Genomic DNA, 20751 nt, shown 5'->3' with positions numbered 1-20751 from the left:
GAGGGCAGTTGTGTGAAGGCTGGCATAGAAGAGGGGGAAGAACAGTGCGGTTCTCAAGAAACAGAAAAATGGCAGTCTGTCAAAGATATTATGAGGAGATGTGTTTTGTTTCGTTTTTCCTTTTTAAGGACCAGAATGTAACAACTTGGAACATCTGTGCCCTTGCCTTTCCCAAGTACACTGATGTCGAGCAGCATGGCTCCTGTCAGTCTGGTCTTCTCCCCAGTAGGAACCAGCGGGTGAGCCAGAAGCGCTATTACCATTGTTTTGAGTTAGAAGAAAAGAATGAGAGCTATACTCCCAGAAACAAAACAGAGAGCTTTGGTAGAAATATGCAGGCTAACGGGTGACCAAGCAGCCACCTGGGACATGGTAAATCCCACGGGGGAGGCACCAGGTGCACCAGACAGAACACCAGACAGGGAGCTGGGGACAGAGAGCGAGTGCCAGCCTTGACTGCCACGGTCAGCTGCCCTGCATCTGACTTAGATTTAAAACTAAAGAAACAACCAAGCCGGGCGTGGTGGCACACGCCTTTAATCCCGGCACTTGAGAGGCAGAGGTAGGAGAGTCACTGAGAGTTCGAGGCCACCCTGAGACTACAGAGTGAAGTCTAAGCCTGGGCTAGAAAGAGACGCTACCTCGGAAAACAACAAACAAAAAACAACAACAACAAAAAAAAGCACTAGGCTGAGGTCTGATCAGGTTCTAGAATCTACTATTTTTGATACGATTAAAAAGTCACAGCTACAACACTTGGTGGCTGAATCTGCAAGGACCACTTACTACTTTCAAGTGGGCAACAGACTGAATGCTTACATCCGCTCCCCAACACCCAGTGTGACAGTGTTTGGAGGAGGGAACTTTCAGAGGTGATCAGGTCAAGAGGGCAGAGCACTCATGGGTGCATTAGAGCCCTTACAGAAGACACGCAGCACCCTTTGGCTGTGATAGGACACACTACTAAGGTTTTGAATTATCAGCAAGAGAGGAGAGAATGAATGTGCGAACTCTGTAAGAAAAAGGTTATCTGTGAACTAGAAATAGGCCTTAGCAGATACCAAAATTGCCAGTGCCTTGATATTGGCCTTTCTAGACATCAGAACTGGGAGAAACAAATTTTTGTTGTTTATCAGCTGCCCAGGTTACAGCGCTTTGTTATAGCAGCCTAAGCTGACTGGGATAACAACTACAGCGTTTACAGACTGCCACTGCCGGACACCCAGGACAGTGGAGGGCTCCTGAAGGCCCGGCACCAAGCCTGGCTCCTAACATGCACTCTAGCACGTCTACCCAATGAGCTCATAAGACAAGGCAGCTGACTGCGGTTCTCTTACAAGCCAGAACCCTATGGCAACTACTGGCCAACAGTCGTCAATCCTAGGGATGGGCCGAGCATTACATGAAGCATCAGAAATGTCTTAAAATTGCCCTTCAAGAAGCCTACATTAAAATTATTCACTGATTTATTTCTGTGAGAATTATCAGGCAGGAAAGAACCTAGTCAGACAAGCTCTCAGGAGAGAGATTACCAGAAAGATGAAAATAACATGAAACAGCAGCAGATTTCCCATGAATATCACTCAAGCAGACTAACTACACTTGTCTCTTACCTTGGGAAACCTGGATTCAAACAGAACACCTACTGGAGGAGAACCTGGTTTAATGAACAGAACTCCATCCACAGGCACATCGAACCCTTTTCCATTAGCGCCATCACACATTGCAAAGGCAGTGGACAAAATGGTTCGGGAAGTCATGATTCAAACTGGGCCACAAGGAGCACTGATTAAGCACCTACTATGCATCAGGAGCTGGGCTCTGCATGCAAACAACTTCTCTGATCCTCCCATAACACTGAGGGGCAAAGCTATTAACACTTTTTAAAAATATATTCTAGGGCTGGAGAGATGGCTTAGTGGCTAAGTGATTGCCTGTGAAGCCTAACGACCCCGGTTCGAGGCTCAGTTCCCCAGGTCCCACGTTAGCCAGATGCACAAGGGGGCGCACGCGTCTGGAGTTCGTTTGCAGTGGCTAGAGGCCCTGGCGCGCCCATTCTCTCTCTCTCCCTCTATCTGTCTTTCTCCCTGTGTCTGTCACTCTCAAATAAATAAATAAATAATGAACAAAATATTTAAAAAATACATTCTATTTATTTATTTGGGAGAGGGAAGGAGGGAGGGAGAGAGAGGGAGAGAATAGGAGTGCCACAGCCTCCAGATACTGCACACAAACTCTAGATGCACGCGCCACCCTGTGCATCTGGCTTATGTGGGTCCCGGGGAATCGAACCGTGGTTCTTTGGCTTTACAGGCAAACACTTTAGCTGCTAAGCCATATCTCCAGCCCTCAAGGCTTTTTTTTAGAGTAATAAATTATTTTTAAAAAATATTTTATCTATTTTATTTGAATGACAGAGACAGAAAGAAGCAGATAGAGAAAGAGAACAGGCAGGCCAGGGCCTTCAGCCACTGCAAATGAATTCCAGAAGCATGCACCACCATGCGCATCTGGCTTACATGGGTCCTAGGGATTCAAACCTGGGTCCTTTGGCTTTGCAGGCAAGTGCCTTAACTGCTAAGCCATTCCTCCAGTCCTATTAACACTTTTGTATGTGAAAATACCAAGGGGTACTAAGCTGCCACATTACATCAGAAATGAAGCTGGGAGTCAAACCCAGCTTGTCTGTTTCATGTGTGTCCAGCTTGTGGCCTGCAGTCTCAGGATAGCTATGGATGTGCCCAATACATTTGTCGATGACAATGCCATGTTATACACTGTCAAAACACTGGACATCCCTGGCTAGGCCTATGGCTCATTCAACAAATATGAAATACTACTGCTTACTGGGTACCCAGGCCCAGCCTATTTTAAATAAGCAGTGGACAAAACAGATGTGTTGCCCCATCTTCTGGACACCCCCGTGCTTTCTGCCATGGTTCACTGCCTCCTCCAGTCTCAACCCCACTGGGCTGTCTGTTAGCAACGTGATGTTTAGATCAACACATTCAAATCTGCCTAGCCCGGCTTTGAGAAGAAGCCTCCAAACTCAGACCCTGAAAACCAATGCCATTTATGTAGAAATAGATCCATCACGGTGAGCTTTAGCATTAATGACATGGAATGGGACAATTAAGGATTAGCCCAAGGTTTGTCAATAGAGACGAAGCTGATTTTCAGATGAGTGAAGAGTGGCATGTGTTTCAGGATGGAAGAGAATTAGAATGGAAACAGAACAGGAGACGTGACAGCACACATCAGCAGAGACAGGAGACAGGCAGGGGGAGGGAGTAATTGCATCCCCCGCGTCAGCCCTTCCGCGAGGACAGGTCTGAAGGATATCTGTATTATCGTGTCCCAGCAACCCGAGAAGCGATTGCACAGCGCTCAGCTCCACCAGAAGGTGGTACAGGTCTGGCATGGTGGCTACCACGTGCATCTCCTGGATGATGTCATTTAGGTCCAGCTCGGATTCCATGAACCTAGGAGGGAGAACAGGACAGTGTCATTGCAGGGCAAGGATGCTCTTGGTGTGCAGGGGCAAACAGCAACATGATCTAGACTAAGACCGAGTGTCAAAGTGTCTGCCACAGACCAACCAAGAAGTACACTCATCCAAACATCATACTGTCACACAATTTCCTTGGGAAATCGATTTCCTCATTACAAAAATCAATCTTGGATTCAGATCTCATTACAGGGGTTCCTTTACTCCTGCAGTCACAGCTGCCTTCTCAGGCCCTCAAAGCATTCTGCAGCAATAAATGATCTGCCTGCCAGGCCTATGGATTAGCTACCACTACCCCTTGGGGTGCAATTCACTTTGGTGCCTTGGACTAGCCATGCTGCTAAATCCAAAAAGGGTTTCTCTCATTCCCCTCTTCAGATCAAGAGCCAATTATTCCCCTCACCCAACGGAGGGGAACAAGAGTCTGCTGCACCCCTGCCCCAAGTCTCCTTTCCTCTTACTCCTTCAGTGAACTAAATGGGAAGCAGTCCCAAGTCAGGCTGACCTAGTTTATGGCATCATGACATGTCACTCGCATGACCACCCTGAACCTTCCCACAGCTGCTGCCCAGGCGTGAGGATCAGGGCTACTCTGTATTCACACCGCATGTCCTCCCCGTACCTGACACCTAAGGAAAGCCTATCGCATCCGGGACGAAGGGAAGAGGAAGGTTTGTTCTCAGAAGCAAATGAGTTAAATGCACATACAGCACTCGAACAACTCCTGACTGAGAAAGATCGAGAGCAAGCACTGCTGACACAGAGTCCAGCAGCCTAGGCTCGAATCTGGCTTGGCCGCACAGTTGGACTCTCTATGCCTGTTTCTTCATCTATAAATGGGGATAACAATGCTACCTATCCCAAAGGGCTGCTGAAGAATAAAAGCAAACCACAGGCAGCACTTAGAGCGATGTCTACTGTGTACGCAGCACCAAATATTTATTCTTGCTGCTACTACCCTGTGCTACGATTGTTGGTAGTTTGAATTAGATGCTCCCCATAAGCTTGTGTGTTCCGAATGCTTGGTCCTTAGCTGATGGCACTTGGAGAAGTGGAGCCCAGCAGAAGGAGGTGTATTGTGTGTTGGAGGCAGGCTTTGGGTTACAGTCAGCGCCCCCATGGCAGAGGTTGGCTCGCTCTCCTGTTGCTGTTTTCTACCTGCTGTGGCAAGGTGATGTCCAGCCTCTGCTCAGGCCATGCTTTCCCCTGACATCATGAAGCTTCCTCGATGCCGTAAGCCAAAACAAACAAATGTCTTCCTTTTGGTTTGGTGCTTTGTCCCAGCAATGAGAAGGCAAGTACAACAGTTAGCATATGCCCACCGTGTCTTCTAGAATGCAAGCTTCTTAAAGACAGAAACTCCATGTTTTGCCTCTTATCTCCACAGATGCCCAACTCACAGAATGGAGGCTACAGTGGAAAGGAATGCAAGCAGGCTTTGTGAAGTCACGCAGGAGTCAGAGCCGTCACCTTCCTGATACTGAGATCTACACCAACAACAGAGACCCGCAATTCAGAGTCCATAAAGAACAAAATTGAGACATCATGATTCCTAAAACATGCCCAGTTTCAGACCTATCTCTTACTCTGTTACTCCATCATTATTTTTAAACACATATATAATGAAAAAACACTACTTTTCATTTTAAAACTGGAAATAGAAAGATAAGCCACCTGAAAGGACACTGAAGTTGTCCACAATCTTCTGCTGCAAAGCTAACTGTTGATAGTCTGGAGAGATGTTTCAGTGGACAAAGTGTTTGTCACTCAGACCTCAGCACTCAAGTTTGGATCCCCTGACCCCACGTAAAAGCCAGAGCTGTGACAGTCGCCTCAGGAAGCCAACAGCGAGATGGGAGGAGAGAGGAGAATGTCCTCGAAGCTCAAGGACCAGCTAGCCTAACAACTCAGCCATGAGAATGAGAACGAGAGGCCTTGCCCCAAACGAGGAAGCAGGGGAGGAGCAATACCAGAAAACTGCCCTCTGACACCGCCCAAACTTAACTCATATCTTTTTCCCCAAAGCAAGTCAATGCAGCTGTCTATTCTATGCTGAATTTGCTGCTGTTGTGAACACTGGCTGAACGTTCTTCTTACAAAAGGAAAAGCTAATTTCTGACAAACTGCTGTCTGTCGTTCCTATTCTTCTCCGAAGAAGTCTCTCACTGAGCGAAGCACCCTTCCCTGCGTGCAGAGCCTAGACCTGGCTTCAGAATCCTTCCCAATATAATGCCAAGAAGGGACTGCCAATCGATCACTGAATGCGTGGAAGACTGTTTATCTCAATTTCTGTTGTGAATCATAAATTTCAGTTACGTAGTATACGCCCTTGAGTTGATGTATGGTAATTTATTTAACCAATCCCCCTTTGTCAGGCATTCAGATGGCTTCCTTCTTTTTTCCTACAACAAATGACATTAAGATGCAGGCTTTAGTAATTATTGTGTTGGAATAAAGTCCCAGGGAGGAAAGTGCCAAGTCAGAGTGTATGCATGACTTAACAGATTTTGATAGAGAAAGATAACAGCATATAAAGGGCCTGTTTCCTCTTACCCTCTTCCTAAAGGGTATTATTTACTCAATATCTTCTCCAATACAAGACTGGAAAGAATGCTTTTTAAAACTGTTGCAACTTCAATAGTAAAATGATTAAAATTTTCTAATGTTTATTTGTACTATTGGTATTTTTACTTTACCCATTTAAAAAAATAGGGTGCTCATCTTACTTATTCATTTATAAATGTTTTCTATATTAAAAAATAAAGCTAGGGCTGGGGAGATGGCTTAATGATTAAGGCACTTGCCAGCAAAGCCAAAGAACCCAGGTCTGATTTTCCCGTACCACATAAAGCCCAATGTACAAGGTGGTGCATGCAACTGGAGTTCATTTGTGGTGGTTGGAGGCCCTGGCATGCCCATTCTATTTCTCTCTCTCTCAAATAAATAAATAAAATGTTTTTTAAAAAAGAATAACCAAGACAAAGTATTTGCCCTTTCATTTGTACACTGTGCTTTTTGACACAATGGATTTTGGGTTTTGCTTTGTTTTGTTCAAGGTGGGGTCTCGCTCTAGCCCAGACTGGCCTGGAACCCACGCTGTAGTCTCAGGATAACCGGTACTCACAGCGGTCCTCCCACCCCTGCCTCCCAGGTGCTGGGATTAAAGGCGTGCATCGCCACGCTAGGCGGAGGACAGAGAGAATGGATGCACCAGGGCTGCTAGCTGCTGCAAACAAACTCCAGATACATGTGCTACTCTGTGCATCTGACTTCACATGAAAACAGAGATGTTCTGAATGCTAGGTTCCCCACCTGATGGCAACTGAAAATTAAAGTCTCCTGGAGGCAGTGTATTGATGGGGGTGGGCTTATGGGTGTTATAGCCAGTTTCCCCATGCCAGTGTTTGGCACTCTCCTGTTGCTATTGTGCACCTTATGTAGGCCAGGGGGTCATGTCCACCCTCTGCTCATGCCATCGTTTTTCCCTGCCATCATGGAGCTTCCCCTTGAGCGTGTAAGCCAAAATAAACCTCTTTTTCCCACTCCCTTCTTGGCTTGCTCTGGGTTGGGTGATGTCTACCAGCAATGAGAACCAAACTGCAACAGCAAAGTGGTACCGAGGAGTGCTGCTAGACACCTGACCTTGTAGCTTTGGCCTTTTGGAACTGATTTTCAAGAGGAATGTGGAAGGATTTAAAAATTTGGCTTAACACTGCAAACAAACTCCAGATGCATGTGCTACCTTGCACAAAAGATGTCTATTTATTTTATTTTTTTTTTTTTTTTAGGGTTTCACCCCAGGTCAGCCTGGGTCTGTTTCTTGGACTCAGGATGTATGTGGCTCGGCAGTAGAGAGCATGCGCAGGGTCTTAGATTCAACCCCCAGAACGACAAAAGAAAACCCCAAACCTCAAGGTATTCTCTCAGCCCTAGGAACTGTGATTGTGTTAGGTTCTGAGATGAGACTTTCTTTGGGGGGTTTAAACACAAACCCAGATCTGGAGTGATGGCTTGCTTACAAAGCCAATGGACCCAGGTTTGATTCCCCAGGCCCACATAAAGCCAGATGCACAAAGTGGCACAGGAGTCTGGAGTTCGTTTGAAGGGGCTAGAAGCCCTGGCATGCTCATTCTCTCCCTCTTTCTCTCTCTTTTTGTCTCTCTCTTTCTCTGTCTCTTTTTTTTTTTTCTGTCTCTCTCTGGCAAATAAATAAATAAAAACCTCAAATGCAAAAAAAAAAAAAATTGGCTTAAGAGATGCCTTGACAGTGACCTTGGGATGAAGGCATCATGGTGCTGGGAAGAAGTGACAGAGGAGCGCTCAGCACTGCAATATCGCTATCACACCTTCAAGGCTCAGGCTCCATTGTGGAAGAGGTGGCAGAAAGAATGTAAGAGCCAAAGGAAGGGTAGGACTCCTTACAACGTGCTCCTCCAGACACAAAATGGCCTGGATATCATGACCTCACAGTGCCTGACACTACCTACACAAGACCATCATAATAGGGGGAAAAGATCATGACATTAAAATAAAAGAGAGCCTGATTGAGAGGGGGAGGGGACATGGAGTTTCAAAGGGGAAAGTGGGGGAAGGGAGGGCATTACCATGGGATAGTGTTTACAATCATGGAAGTTGTTAATAAAATAATTAATTAATTAATCTAAAAAAAGATGCCCTAATGTGCTGCAAGTACAGCTTGATGGACTATTCTGATCAGAGCTAAAAGACCTGAATGGAGTAAGAACTATGGACTGTGAGGTTTGGCTTATGAGGGTGAGAAAGAGCCTTGCTTAAAGTGGACTAGCAGTTTGTGTGAGGCTTGCTGTTATGCCCCTGTACTGAGAAGTTGTGCAGGGTTGCTTTGCGTAAAAATGAACTGGTGTGAGCAGAGGGATATGGCACAGAAAAAAATGAAATCTTTGGGCCTAAACTGCTGTCCATTTACATTGCAAATTGTTTGAGAGGTTACAACCTTTGAGATTGAGTTAGCTGACCTGCACTGGGGCAACAGGAAGAATGTAGACTCTTTTGAAGGGGGCCTGAGTGCTTAAGGAGTGTCCTGTTCTTCAAAGTCCTTTATTTCCCCTGGATTAACAAATTGGTACCCTACCTGGTAATGTGGCATATAAGAAATGCAAGAAAGGAAGGGTCATTGAGTTTGCAACATAGTTTTGTGTTTTGGAAATGGCCATGGGCAGTGTGAAGCAGGTTTGCTGGATGCCTGCATGGAGACCCAATGGAGCCATGAGGATGAACCATGAATTATAGTGGAGACCCAGTGGAGCTGCCAGGACCACAAGATGGCTGCTAAGGAAAGCTGCTAGCCGCAATGAGTTTTTCCAGGACTGTGGGTAGGCCAGCTGGAGGGCCGGAATTGGAAAGCCAGAAGCTTGTTGCTGGTTAGAATTATTGGACTTGGAGATTTGTCATTGGCTAGAGTTGTTGGACTTGGAGCTGCAGAGTTTGGTGTTTGCCCTGGTTGTTTTAAATCTTGTATTGGTTGAATATTTCTTTGCTATGCCCAATGCCATCTTTTGAAGTGTGAATGTTTACTCTGTGCCTTTATGGTTTTTGGTTTTGTTTTGTTTTGTGTTTGTTTCTTGTATTATGGCTCAATTAAAAGACCTTGGACTACAGTGATGTATGACCATCATTGGAATTGATAAAAACTATGGGAAATTTTAAAGTTGGATGAATACATTGCATCTTATATCACGTATGGTTATCAGTTTATGGGAGTCAGGGGCAGAATGTGGTGTTTTGATTCAGGTGCCCCCCATAAACTTAGATGTTCTGAATGCTAGGTTCTCCAGCTGATGGAATTGAAAATTAAAGTCTCCTGGAGGCACTGTATTATAAAGCAGACCCCTGTTGTCCTTTACCAAGCTTCCTTGTTTGCTCTTACCTCCTTAATTTTTTTAATTTTTATTTTGAGAGGGAGGGCAGATAGGACACACAGAGAGAGACAGAGACAGAATGGGTGCACCAGGGCCTCCAGCTGCTGTAAATGAACTCCAGGCATATTCGTAACCTTATGCATCTGGCTTATGTGGATAGTAGAGAATGGAACCTGGTTCCTTTGGCTTTACAGGCAAGCATTTTAACCACTAAGCTATGTCTCCAGGCCCCTTTTTATTCGTTATTTATTTATTTGAGTGAAAGAGGCAGAGACAGAACAGGCATGCCAGGGCCTTTGGCCATTGCAAATGAACTCTAAACACACATGTCACCTTTGCATATAGCTTACATGGATACTGGGGAATCAAACCTGGGTTCTTAGGCTTCATAGGCAAGTACCTTAACCACTAAGACATCTCTCCAGCCCCTGCCTGCTTATTATTCAAAGTGGCTTCCTAATTATTTTATCAAGGCTCTCCCCCAGTACCACAAATCCTTCCTCTGTGCTTGCAAATCGATTATAGTTTTGGATCACAGAAGTGTGATCACCTGAAATGTGGAACCCAACGTCAGAATCGTGAGTGGAAGGGTTCAGGCAGGACTAGGGGCTGTATGTAGTTCAGTGGTAGGGTGCTGATCTAGCACGCAAAACGCCCTGGGGTCCATCCCAGCACCACAAACAAAAAAGGGTAGGGCCAGAAAGATTCAAATATTCCAAGGGACAGTGGCACTAGATAATTCCTAAAACCAGTGGGCTCAAACTTATCACCATGGGAACTTTAAAAAATAGACCCTGAGAATAACCTGACAAAAAATGTTTTATAGTATACCTGAGGAACTAGCAAAGGAGATGGAGCATTAAGTAGTAATGGACAAGATGCTGGGTAGCAAAATGAGACCTGGGAATCTGGTCATAGCGAATGCCAGCCCAGAGAGAAGCTTCCAGTGGAGGCCAGAAGGGCTCTGACTGCAGGCCTGTTTACAGCAACCATTTCATTTCATTGTTATTCCCTGGTCAGTGAAATGAGAGCAGATAGAGAAAAGGTAAAGTTGACAAATGTCATATGACATGAAGTCTAAAGAGAGAGTGAACACAACAGCTGACAGCATCCATTGGAAAGTCCCTGACAGGCAGCAGTGATATGTCAAATGTAACAAAAGGAAGATTCCCTTAGAATCACACAGAAAACTGACTGCGTCAAGGGCTGGGGATGCAGCTGAGTGGTGGAATGCTTGCCTGGTATACAGGAGGCCCTACGTTCAAGCCCCAGGACCACAGAAGAGAAGACAGAGAGGAGAGAAGGAAGAAGGGAATAAGAGGAAGAAAGAAAGAAAGATGGAAGGAATGAAAGAAGGGAAAAGGAAGGCAGGAAGGAAGGGAGGGAGGGAGGGAGGAAAAAGGAAGAGAGGGTCTAAACACTACATTGAACCAGAAGTCAAGTGTAAAAAGTATAAACATCATGTAGTGAATAACAGTGTAAGTATTAGAGAGGCCTTGATTAATGTAAAATAAATCATGAATGGCCTGGCCAGGTCAGGGACTATTTTGTACTCATCTCTGGTCCACAGTACCTGGCACACTCATAGGACCACCCCAAAAACTCAGCAGCTGCCTGTGAAAGGGAAGGCCGCTATAGGTACCACTGTGGTTTCAGGCCACTTACAAGAAGCAACTTAGAGTTCTTCATGCTGACTGGATGACCCTAAAACTTTGTGACAACTATTATAGAACCACACTTCAGAGGTACACTGAAACTGATTCTGGAAAGCAACCAGAACTATCTGGCAAGATTTCCTCTTGTGAGAATTGACTAAGATTCTTTCCTGTTCTTAGTTGAAATCTTAAGAGTCAAAACTGCCAACTGATGGGACAGGTTTCTTTGGAAAGTTAGAAAGTTTGTCATTACAGGTAACTGATAAAGGGTAATAAAAACTAAAATATTGGGCTGGAGAGATGGCTTAGCCATCAAGGCGCTTGCCTGTGAAACCTAAGGACCCAGGTTCTAGTACCCAAGTAAGCCAGCTGCACTTGGTGGCACCTGTGTTTGGAGTTTATTTGCAGTGGCTGGAGGCCCTGGCACGCCCATTCTATCACTTTCTTTATCCGCCTCTTTCTCTCTCTGTGTCCAATAAATAAGTGAAACATTTAAAAAATAAAATACCATCAGGTGTGAAGGTTCCAGTCTGTAATCCTAGCACTCAGGAAGTAGGTGCAGGAGGTTCACAAGTTCAAGATCGCCTGGGGCTACATAGAAAGCTCAAAACCAGCCAACTTCATTGCAAGTCCCTGCCTCAAAAACCAAGGGCAGCATGCTCAGTGGTAGAGAGCTTGCCTAGCATGAGCAAGGTTCTGGGTCCCCTTCCTAGCACCACTCAGCAAACAAATGAATAAACAGACAGAGTAGAGAGTAAGCCTAGACTCAGACAGCAGCATTTATAGACTGAACCTCTCAGTTCCTTCCAACTTGGTAAATACACACACACACATATGAAGAATATATACCAAATATATATTGGTCTGGTCTGGTCTGGTTTTTCAAGGTAGGATCTCACTTTGGCTCAGGCTGACCTGGAATTCACTATGTAGTCTCAGGGTGGCCTTGAACTCACCGTGGTCCGCCTATCCCTGCCTCCTGAGTGCTGGGATTAAAGGTGTGCACCACCACACCCAGCTAAGACTAAGTTTTTAAGGTCTAGGAAGTCTGAAAATTATCAAAACAAAACAGACCAGCAGAGGATTCAATTGCAAGTACACTGTGGAAAAAACTGCTGGGCCCAGAGCTATGTGAGTCATGAGACACGTGGCCAGTCCTGCACTGGGACAGCCTGACCTGGGTAAGAGCATGAACAGTGTGCCAACAAGTGCTTATGAGGTGCCGGGCACTGCCCTAGGAACGACTGTAACAAGTAACAAAATAATCCCCACGTCTGGCCTCACAGAGCTCCCAGCCTAACACAAATGTAAACCACCAAATACACACTACTGAGTGTAAGGATGCCCAGAAAAAGTGCCACTGGAACACCCACCTGGTCAAAGACAAAATATGAACAGCTTATCTCTAAATCCTGCTGTCCTTATCTTCCTAACTGAATGACAGTGACGTTTAAAAGAGCTAACACATATGAAATGCCCAGTGGTGTCACTGCAGGCATACAGTAGGTGCCCTCAAGTTGGCTATGCTATCACAAAGACAATGCTCTTCTGCTTGGCTGACAAAGTCGGCCTACTCATTTAAAGCACATAGTACTGTTTGCAGAGGCGGTCTCTGGGGAGTTGGCATAGCGTCACCACACGTGACTCGCAGGCAAGGTAAGGGTAAGGGTAAGGGCTGGGGGACAGGCAGTGGGAAAGCAATAGAGCAACATATTAAAACAGCACACAGGCAGACGACGGGGTCAGGGACTCCATCTGACAGGACACAGAATGTTCTTCAAGCCTGCCCATGTTCATTTGCTTCAAACAAGCAGGCCAGTCTCCTTCGACCATGAGAGTGAATATTAACAAATGACCTCAGAGTTCATAAACACTGTACTACAAAACCCGATGGCTCCTCAATGCAGCCACACCACAGCAATCGCTGGGAGAGGACACTCCCTCCGCCCAACCAACCAGCAGTTCTCAGGTGTGGTCCTGCCACCCCAGGATGAGGCCTGGAGGCAGCTGGAGATCCTTGGGGGTGGTAGGGGAGCTGTCAGGAGCAAACTTTCATTGCAAGAATCTTAAGGTATGATTTGTCTTCTTTTGGGCACGTCTCACAAAGCGGGATGTGATGATGGCTGATGTGCTGGTATGTTCTTTTTTTTTGTTTGTTTGTTTGAGGTAGACTCTCACTCTAGCCCAGGCTGACCTGGAATTCACTATGTAGTCTCAGGGTGGCCTCGAACTCATGGCAATCCTCCTACCTCTGCCTCCTGAGTACTGGGATTAAAGGTGTGTGCCACCATGTCCGGAAGTGGCTCTTTTTCTTTATTTATTTGCACATGGAGAGAAACAGAGAGACAAACAGAGGATGGACACCGCAAACAAACTCTAGCTGCATGCGCTACTTTGCGCATCTGGCTTTAAGTGGGTTCTAGGGAATCAAATCAGGTCATTAGGCTTTGCAGGCAAGCTCCTTAACTGCTGAGCCTTCTCTCCAGCTCTGTTCTTGTGTTTTCTATAATTTTCTCAGAAAAGCATTCCAGGGTGCAAAGGGGTCAAGCTGGAGAATCACAGCACTAACCAATCTGTCCCTGCAAAAATGAAGGGTAGAGCTAAGAGACTTAGTATGGGAATGGCACACTCGAGGTGACGCCTGGGAAAAGAGCACACAGTGCCAAGAGGAGGCTGTGGAGGGACGGCTATCAGCAGATTCTGAAATGCAGGCAAATGAAGAGAGGCATTGAGGAGGATGCGATCCAAATGACAATCACATATGTGGGGAAATAATCTGAATGTTTCTGATCTCAACTGGAAAGTCTCATTCAAATACGCTCTAGCAATTTTCATCTTAATTGCACCTAGCTGGTCTGGAGAATTACAGCAGACATTGTACCAGCAAGAATTCCAGAACTCAAGGTTAAAACACAATATAGCTTCCTATCTGCTCTATGACATGACAAAGTTCTTTAGGCATAATTTCAATTTTCACATGTTTGAATTTAAAAACTAAAATAGCATATAAACTCTTTCTGAATGGACAACACTGTCAGTTTTTTTTTTTAATTTATTTATTTGAGAGCGACAGACACAGAGAGAAAGACAGATAGAGGGAGAGAGAGAGAATGGGCGCGCCAGGGCTTCCAGCCTCTGTAAACGAACTCCAGACGCGTGCGCCCCCTTGTGTATCTGGCTAACGTGGGACCTGGAAACCGAGCCTCGAACCGGGGTCCTTAGGCTTCACAGGCAAGCGCTTAACAGCTAAGCCATCTCTCCAGCCCACACTGTCAGTTTTTTATTTTACAAAAACACCTTTACTTAATTTATTTGAGAGAAACAGAGAGACAGATAGAGACAGAGACAGAATGGGCATGCCAGGGCCTCTAGCCACTGCAAATGAATTTCAGATGCATGCACTACCTTGTGTACCTGGCTTATGTGGATACTGGGGAATCGCACCTGGGTCCTTAGGCTTTACAGGCAAGCACCTAAACTGCTAAGCCATCTCTCCAGCCCTTTTGTTTGTTTGGGTTTTATTTCTGTGCACGTGCATGTGTGTACAATGTAGTGGGTGTGGTGTGGTGTGGTATATGCACACCATAGGCTAGCCTGAGGTGAGGGCTGCTTGCATTCAGAGGCCAGAGGGGAGTACCGAGTGAACTGTCCCATTGCTCTTCTGCCTAATGTTCTTTTGAGCTGGGGTTTCCTTCTAGTAATTCTGGAGTTAGTAGGGGTACCACAACTCTCCAGACTCTGGTCTCCTGCAGGACTGGGATTGCAGGAGCATGTGGCCATGCCCAGCTGGTTTACATGGCATCTGAAGATTTAAATTAGGACAGTCCCAGGGCTCCTCGGGCCTTCATGCTTGGGTAGGAAGTTATTTAACCACTTAGCCATCTCTCTAGCCTCCAAAACACCTTTTTAATTTTTTTCCTTAAAAGTAGGTAATGAACTCTACCAGCAGGGCAACAATGGGAGCTAGGGGTAGGTGGTGACCATGACAGGCATAAACTCACTGAAGGGTATCTGCCAAGTGGGCACAGGCAATGACGGAGTGTAACGGATAAAGTGAGTTCTTACACTGCCAGTATGCTGAGCCTACGGCACAGCTTCCAATGATGTGCCCTCAGCTTCCAGGTGATGGAGATGTTAACAAAGATGACAAGGACCGCACGAGCGTGCCCGTAATGGAGCACTAGGGAGGTGGTGGCAGGAGGAATCCCCGAGACTTGCTGCCTAGCTAGTCCGGGTGAATCGTGAGCTTCGGGTTCAGTGAGAGGTCTTGTCTCAGAAACTTGGGTGGCAGACACTCAAAGTTGACTTCTGACTCCACACCAACACATATACACGTGGGCTCACACAATATGAACAAGCATATGCACATGTACACCATATACCCACACACATACATACAGTTGTGGCTTGAATGTTGAATGTCCCCCAGTATGCTCTTGAGTGAACACTTGGTCCCCAGCTAGTGATGTTGCCTGGGAAAGTTGTGGAACCTCTGGAAATGGACTCTTGCTGGAGGCAGTGGGTCACTGAGGGGCAGGCACTGAGGTTTTGTAGCCTGGTCCTTCTTGTTGCAACATGACCATCTCTGCTCATGCCATGTCATCCCCACCATGAAACTTTCTGTTGAAACTAAATCCTTTCCCTTCCTTAAGATGCTCTAGTTGGGTATCTGTTCACAGCAATGAGAAAAGAACTAATACAAATGCCAAAAAAAAAAAAAATTATATATAAAAAAGTCTTTTAGTTGGGATTAAAGACAAAGTGAAAGATGCCAGGTCTCTCACAGAAACAATGTATTAACTACCATTTGTTTCATGAGCAGCTACCACATGCAGGTGCTGAGATGGACACTGGTCACTGTTCTCATGTAATTGTCCCAACAACTTTGTGTCCTTAGAGATGAGACACCTGAAGCTAAGGGAAAGTGACCAGGAAGATCTTGTGGGATCACATGCACATCCACTGAACCCCAGAAGCTTTTGGCATTTTCTAGCAGTAAAGCTTTCTCTCACTTGACAGCCCTGGCTGGTTTTCTTAGAGCACCGAGAACAATGCACAAATAAATCAGCATAGCAGGGTGGCCCCTCAGGACAGCCTGCTTATAAGGCTGGCCCAATGCTGCAAGCTGAGAACTTCGCTTTTTGAAATGTTCTGCCAGCCTGGAGTACTGAACTACTGCCTTCTTTCTGGGAGTCTGGAAGTGTAGTGGTGATCATTGTCAGGGAGTGCCTGACCAACCACACATGGAAACCATGCACTCTCCTGGATGGAAGCATGTGCTGACGTGATCACTGATGGTGGAGGGGGAAGCCAGCTAGGACATGAGATTCTCAGGCCAGTCTGCCATAATAATTCACACCTAAGCACCAGTGACTCAGTCCCTGAGTCCTTCCCGTGACTTCTCAAACAGGTGGGTCAGCCTGGGAGTCCCGAAGGAATCACAGAAACCAAAGCCAACAAAAGAAACAAGTTGGACAAATGGGAGAATAGGACATGGCAACAAAACACAGCCTCACTTCTCGGGGTTGTCTGGAAACTTGATCCGCAACTCCTGGTTCTTGTAGGATCTCTTTTCAAAGGTGAGGATCATCTTCTTCACCGAGCTTTCATCCAGTGGCTCCTCCTGGCACAGAGGGACAAGGGCAGCAGCGTCAGGACACAGGCACCTCACCTTCACTACCACTCCTTTACTGTGGCTCTCATGTCCACCTCCCTCTGCCAGGGACCTTCCTGGTCAATGTACAACACTCTGTGTCTCCCTGACTAGCACGGCTGTCAGGGTCTATGTCACATGCTTCTGTGGATCCTTCTGGGTGTCACATATAATGGCCAGTGTCTAACACACAGGAAATTCAGTCTGAGGTATTGCAGGCCATCGAGCAAAGACTTCGGGGGCATACCGTGTAGCACAGAGAGAGCATTGATACCAAATATTAGGACTCCACACTCATGTAATCTTGCCTATTTCCTTTGTTGTACAGGTAAGACAAGACTCAGAAGTTCAAAAGAACTTGCTCAAAAAGCAAACCCTTAGTCAGGTTTTTTTTTTTTCCCCACAACAGGGGTGGCAAACTATAGTTCATAGGCCAAATCCATGCCACAGCCGGTTTTTGCAGCACCCACCACGGAAGAACGGTTGGTAATTAGCTATCGCCACTGCTTAGCAGTTCGCATACATTTCTGTGTCCAGTCCTTACAAGATACTGAAAAGAAGTCAGGTGAACACCTGGAACCCTGGTATGGCACTAACGAATTAGCTAACCTTGAGCCAGGTGTGGTGGCACATGCCTATAATCCCAGCCCTTGAGAGAATGTAGCAGGAGGATCTTGAGTTCAAGGCCAGCCTATGTCACATAGTGAGATCCTGTCTCACAACACAGAAAACAAGTATGTAAAACACACAAACAAAAACAAAAGTAACCAGATATGGTGGTATGTGCCTGTAATCACTCAGGAGAAAAACACAGGACAGCCACAAGTCTGAGGCCAGTGTAGTGTACACAATTGGTTCTAAGCCAGCCACAACTATATGGCACAAGCAAAAATAAGTAAATAAGCCAGGCATGGCGGTGCACACCTTTAATCCCAGCTCTTGGGGGCAGAGGTAGGAGGATCACTGTCAGTTGGAGGTCAGTCTGAGACTACATAGTGAATTCCAGGTCAGCCTGGGCTGAAGTGAAGCCCTACCTTGAAAAAGCCAAAAGATAAAATAAGTAAATAAATAAATACCAGCAACCTTGCCCAGAGGTAGCGCTTAAAAAATAATAGACCCATAGAATGTTCTTGCTTCATCACGGAAATAATACCCAAAGTAAATAAAATGAATATTTATAGACAGAACATCTTTCCCTCAAAACTACACAGAAATTTTAGCCTGTTTTATCTAGGGCTGGCATTTTGGTTTAAACTGATATGCTGCAATGCCCCCTGCCTCTAACACGCTCCCAGCTCCCAGCGCCCCAGCTTGTAGCCACTGACCATAACTCATACCCAGCGGCAATAAAGAAGCTGCTATTAGGAGAACCCGAAGTAGATCCGATTGGAGAGCACTGAATCATCCATGATTTTATAAGCATCCAGAAAATGCTAGCTATTATTTTATTATTAAATCTTGATGTTCCTCTATTGGAGTTTAAGTGCAAGGTGCCTGAGCACTCCTTTCGGGCATGACACGGTTCTTCGATTTTACTGATGACCATGAGGCAGCCTGCTAGGCCCCCACCCCTTCTACAGGGTCAACAGTTCCAAGACGGCTTCCAAGGCCAAAGTTGGTGTCCTGGCTTGGCCAAGACTCACAGCCTAGCTTCATTACCTATTAACCAGCACAGTGACAGAACTAGACTAAATATATCCCTCAAACCCTCCGCAAGTCCAGCTAACTCTCACCCACACATCTGTACTCAATTCATCCATCTGGCATTTAGAACAAGATCCCAAATCCTTCACGTGACCTACAGAAGGAAGATCTGGCCCATCTAGTCTCCCCAACTTTAAACCAGGGTAAAGCAAGGTAAATGCCCTGGTTGATCACCCATGGATACTAACTAGTTCATGGTTGATTCTCAATGCCTGGCACACAGCAGGTACCCAGTGAAGATCAGCTCAAAAGAAGAATGGGGGTTGGGAAGACTGGGATGAAAATGTTTCCTGTGTCTCTCAAGGTCACAGAAATGACCCAAACAGGTTATACACATAAAATGGGTAAACCACAGTAATGTATGCTGCCACTGTCAACAGCATGAGTCTCGGTGCACACAACACACTAGTAGGCTTAGCCAACGTCGTGCTGTGTTCTAGGAAAGGAAAGTCACTTCCAAGCCACCTCTCTGGCCATGCTTTTCCTGCCCTCACTAGCATGGCGCCCAGCCTATGGAAAAGCCTGTGTGTGAGAGAACAGCTCTTGTGGGATTTCCAAATCCCAGTCTCTCCGGGGTTTGGCCTTCCCTCCTCTAATTCCTCTCCAGCACTGGGGGAATCCAATTATCATTCTCAGTCACTGGCCACAGCAGTCTCTCCAATAGCTCAATGTCAGAAACCAGCGGGAGAGTTCAGAAAGATGAATGTTGGTGATGTTGCACAAAAAGGACAATAATATTTTATGGGTGCACGTGACTTCACAGGGGCAAGCATCACTTGTTTTTCATCAAAGGGGACTCTGGCAGCTGCAAGAAAGTAACTCCTGGACTCATAGCCTTCCATGTGTCATTTTTACAAAGCGATCTCTTTCTCCCTATCCCTTAACTGAAGGGCTGCTCTCCCATGACATTTCTGTCTTCCGGCCTAGAAACCACTTACCTATGACAGCCACTGTCCCAGCCTCCAGATCAGCCTTGCTCTCCCCGGGAATTACACCTACTGAGGAACCACCACCGCAGGGCAGGCCAACTAAGCGGAAGCCCGTGAAGGAAGGAGGGGACCCGGGCTGCACATAGGTTGGTGTGAGCCCTGTGAGTCTGCTGCCCTCGGGGAAGAAACTTTAGAGCTCAGAGCCCTCTCCTATCACAGACTCCCCAAGTGCCATCATCTATTCGGTGCAGAGCCCCAAATTAGCACTGGCCCAAGCCCCAAGGAGGAGAAAGTTGCTGTCTAGCCCAGGCTGACCTGGAATTCACTATGTAATCTCAGGCTGGCCTTGAAATCACAGTGATCCTCCTACCACCACGTGCTGGGATTAAAGGTGCGCGCCACCATGCCCAGCTTTACATCATTTTTAAAATCCAAAGTTAGTATCGTGTCTTTGAGAGAACTAAGAAAACAGCTGGCTCTTAAGAATCTATTTCCATAATTCATATTGAGCAAAACTGCAGAGTGAAATAATGTACAAGCAAACACTTAGGATTTAAAAAGACACAAAGCAAGGTCATTTTGTTTTTAATCACTGATATTTTACCTTGAGGCTTCTCTGCTTCATTCATTTATTCATTCAATAAATATTTATTAAGGACCTACCAAGAGCCAGGTATTGCTCTGAGTGCCAGAGACATAACTGAATAAAACAAAGCCAGTTCCTGTTTTCACGAGGCGGAGTAGAGGAAAACAAACAAGTGAAATAAATAAGAATTCCAAATCATGACACATGCTGTAAAAAGAAGATAGAGAAAGAATGAGATGGTAAGAGAATCTGGCTTGTATGACCACCTCAGAGATGGGACAGACGTCAAGGAGAGAGAAACATCTGGCCAGAGAGCTGAATGGGAAGAGATCAGAATTCCAAGAGAGGACCTGGAGTCAAAAGAGAGAGTGCAAGCACCCAAAGACACCTTGAAGAATAGCCCATAGAAGCCGGGCGTGCTAGCGCACACCTTTAACCCCAGCACTCAGGAGGCAGAGGTAGAAGGATTGCCATGAGTTCAAGGCCACCCTGAGACTACAGAGTTTATTCCAGGTCAGACTGAGCTAGAATGAGACCCTACCTCAAAAAACAAACAAAATAAATAAATATCCCATAGAAAGGCTAAAGGCATCTCCTTCCATAAACTACTGTGGGTTTGGATGTTTGCCATTTTAAATACATAAATATACATATATATAATTTACTTGAGAGAGAAATAAGCAAATCGACAAAGAGAGAGAGAGAATGAGCATACCAGGGCCTCTAGACACTGCAAACCAACTCCAGATGCACGTGCCAGTATCTGGCTTTACACGGGTACTAAAGACTCAAACCTGGGTCTTTTGGCTTTGTAGATAA

The 20751-nt window shown here is 45.9% G+C and overlaps 1 protein-coding gene across 1 annotated transcript in view; it reads right to left on the bottom strand.

Annotated features, from left to right (window-relative positions):
• Positions 1 to 20751, bottom strand: part of Ctnnbl1 (catenin beta like 1) — a 192736-nt gene that overhangs the window by 121456 nt on the left and 50529 nt on the right. Inside the window, exons 3-4 of the mRNA XM_004666678.2 lie at positions 16577 to 16683; positions 3343 to 3482 (exon numbers count right to left, since the gene is read on the bottom strand). Of these exons, the coding sequence (XP_004666735.1) occupies positions 3343 to 3482; positions 16577 to 16683 (247 nt within the window). The remainder of the gene's footprint in view (positions 1 to 3342; positions 3483 to 16576; positions 16684 to 20751) is intronic.

The sequence above is a fragment of the Jaculus jaculus genome, chromosome 8 (genome assembly GCF_020740685.1).
Source record: "Jaculus jaculus isolate mJacJac1 chromosome 8, mJacJac1.mat.Y.cur, whole genome shotgun sequence".
Taxonomy (NCBI): Eukaryota; Metazoa; Chordata; class Mammalia; order Rodentia; family Dipodidae; genus Jaculus; species Jaculus jaculus.
The sequence above is the reverse complement of the archived record's forward strand: the minus strand, read 5'-3'. Positions and strand labels throughout refer to the sequence as shown.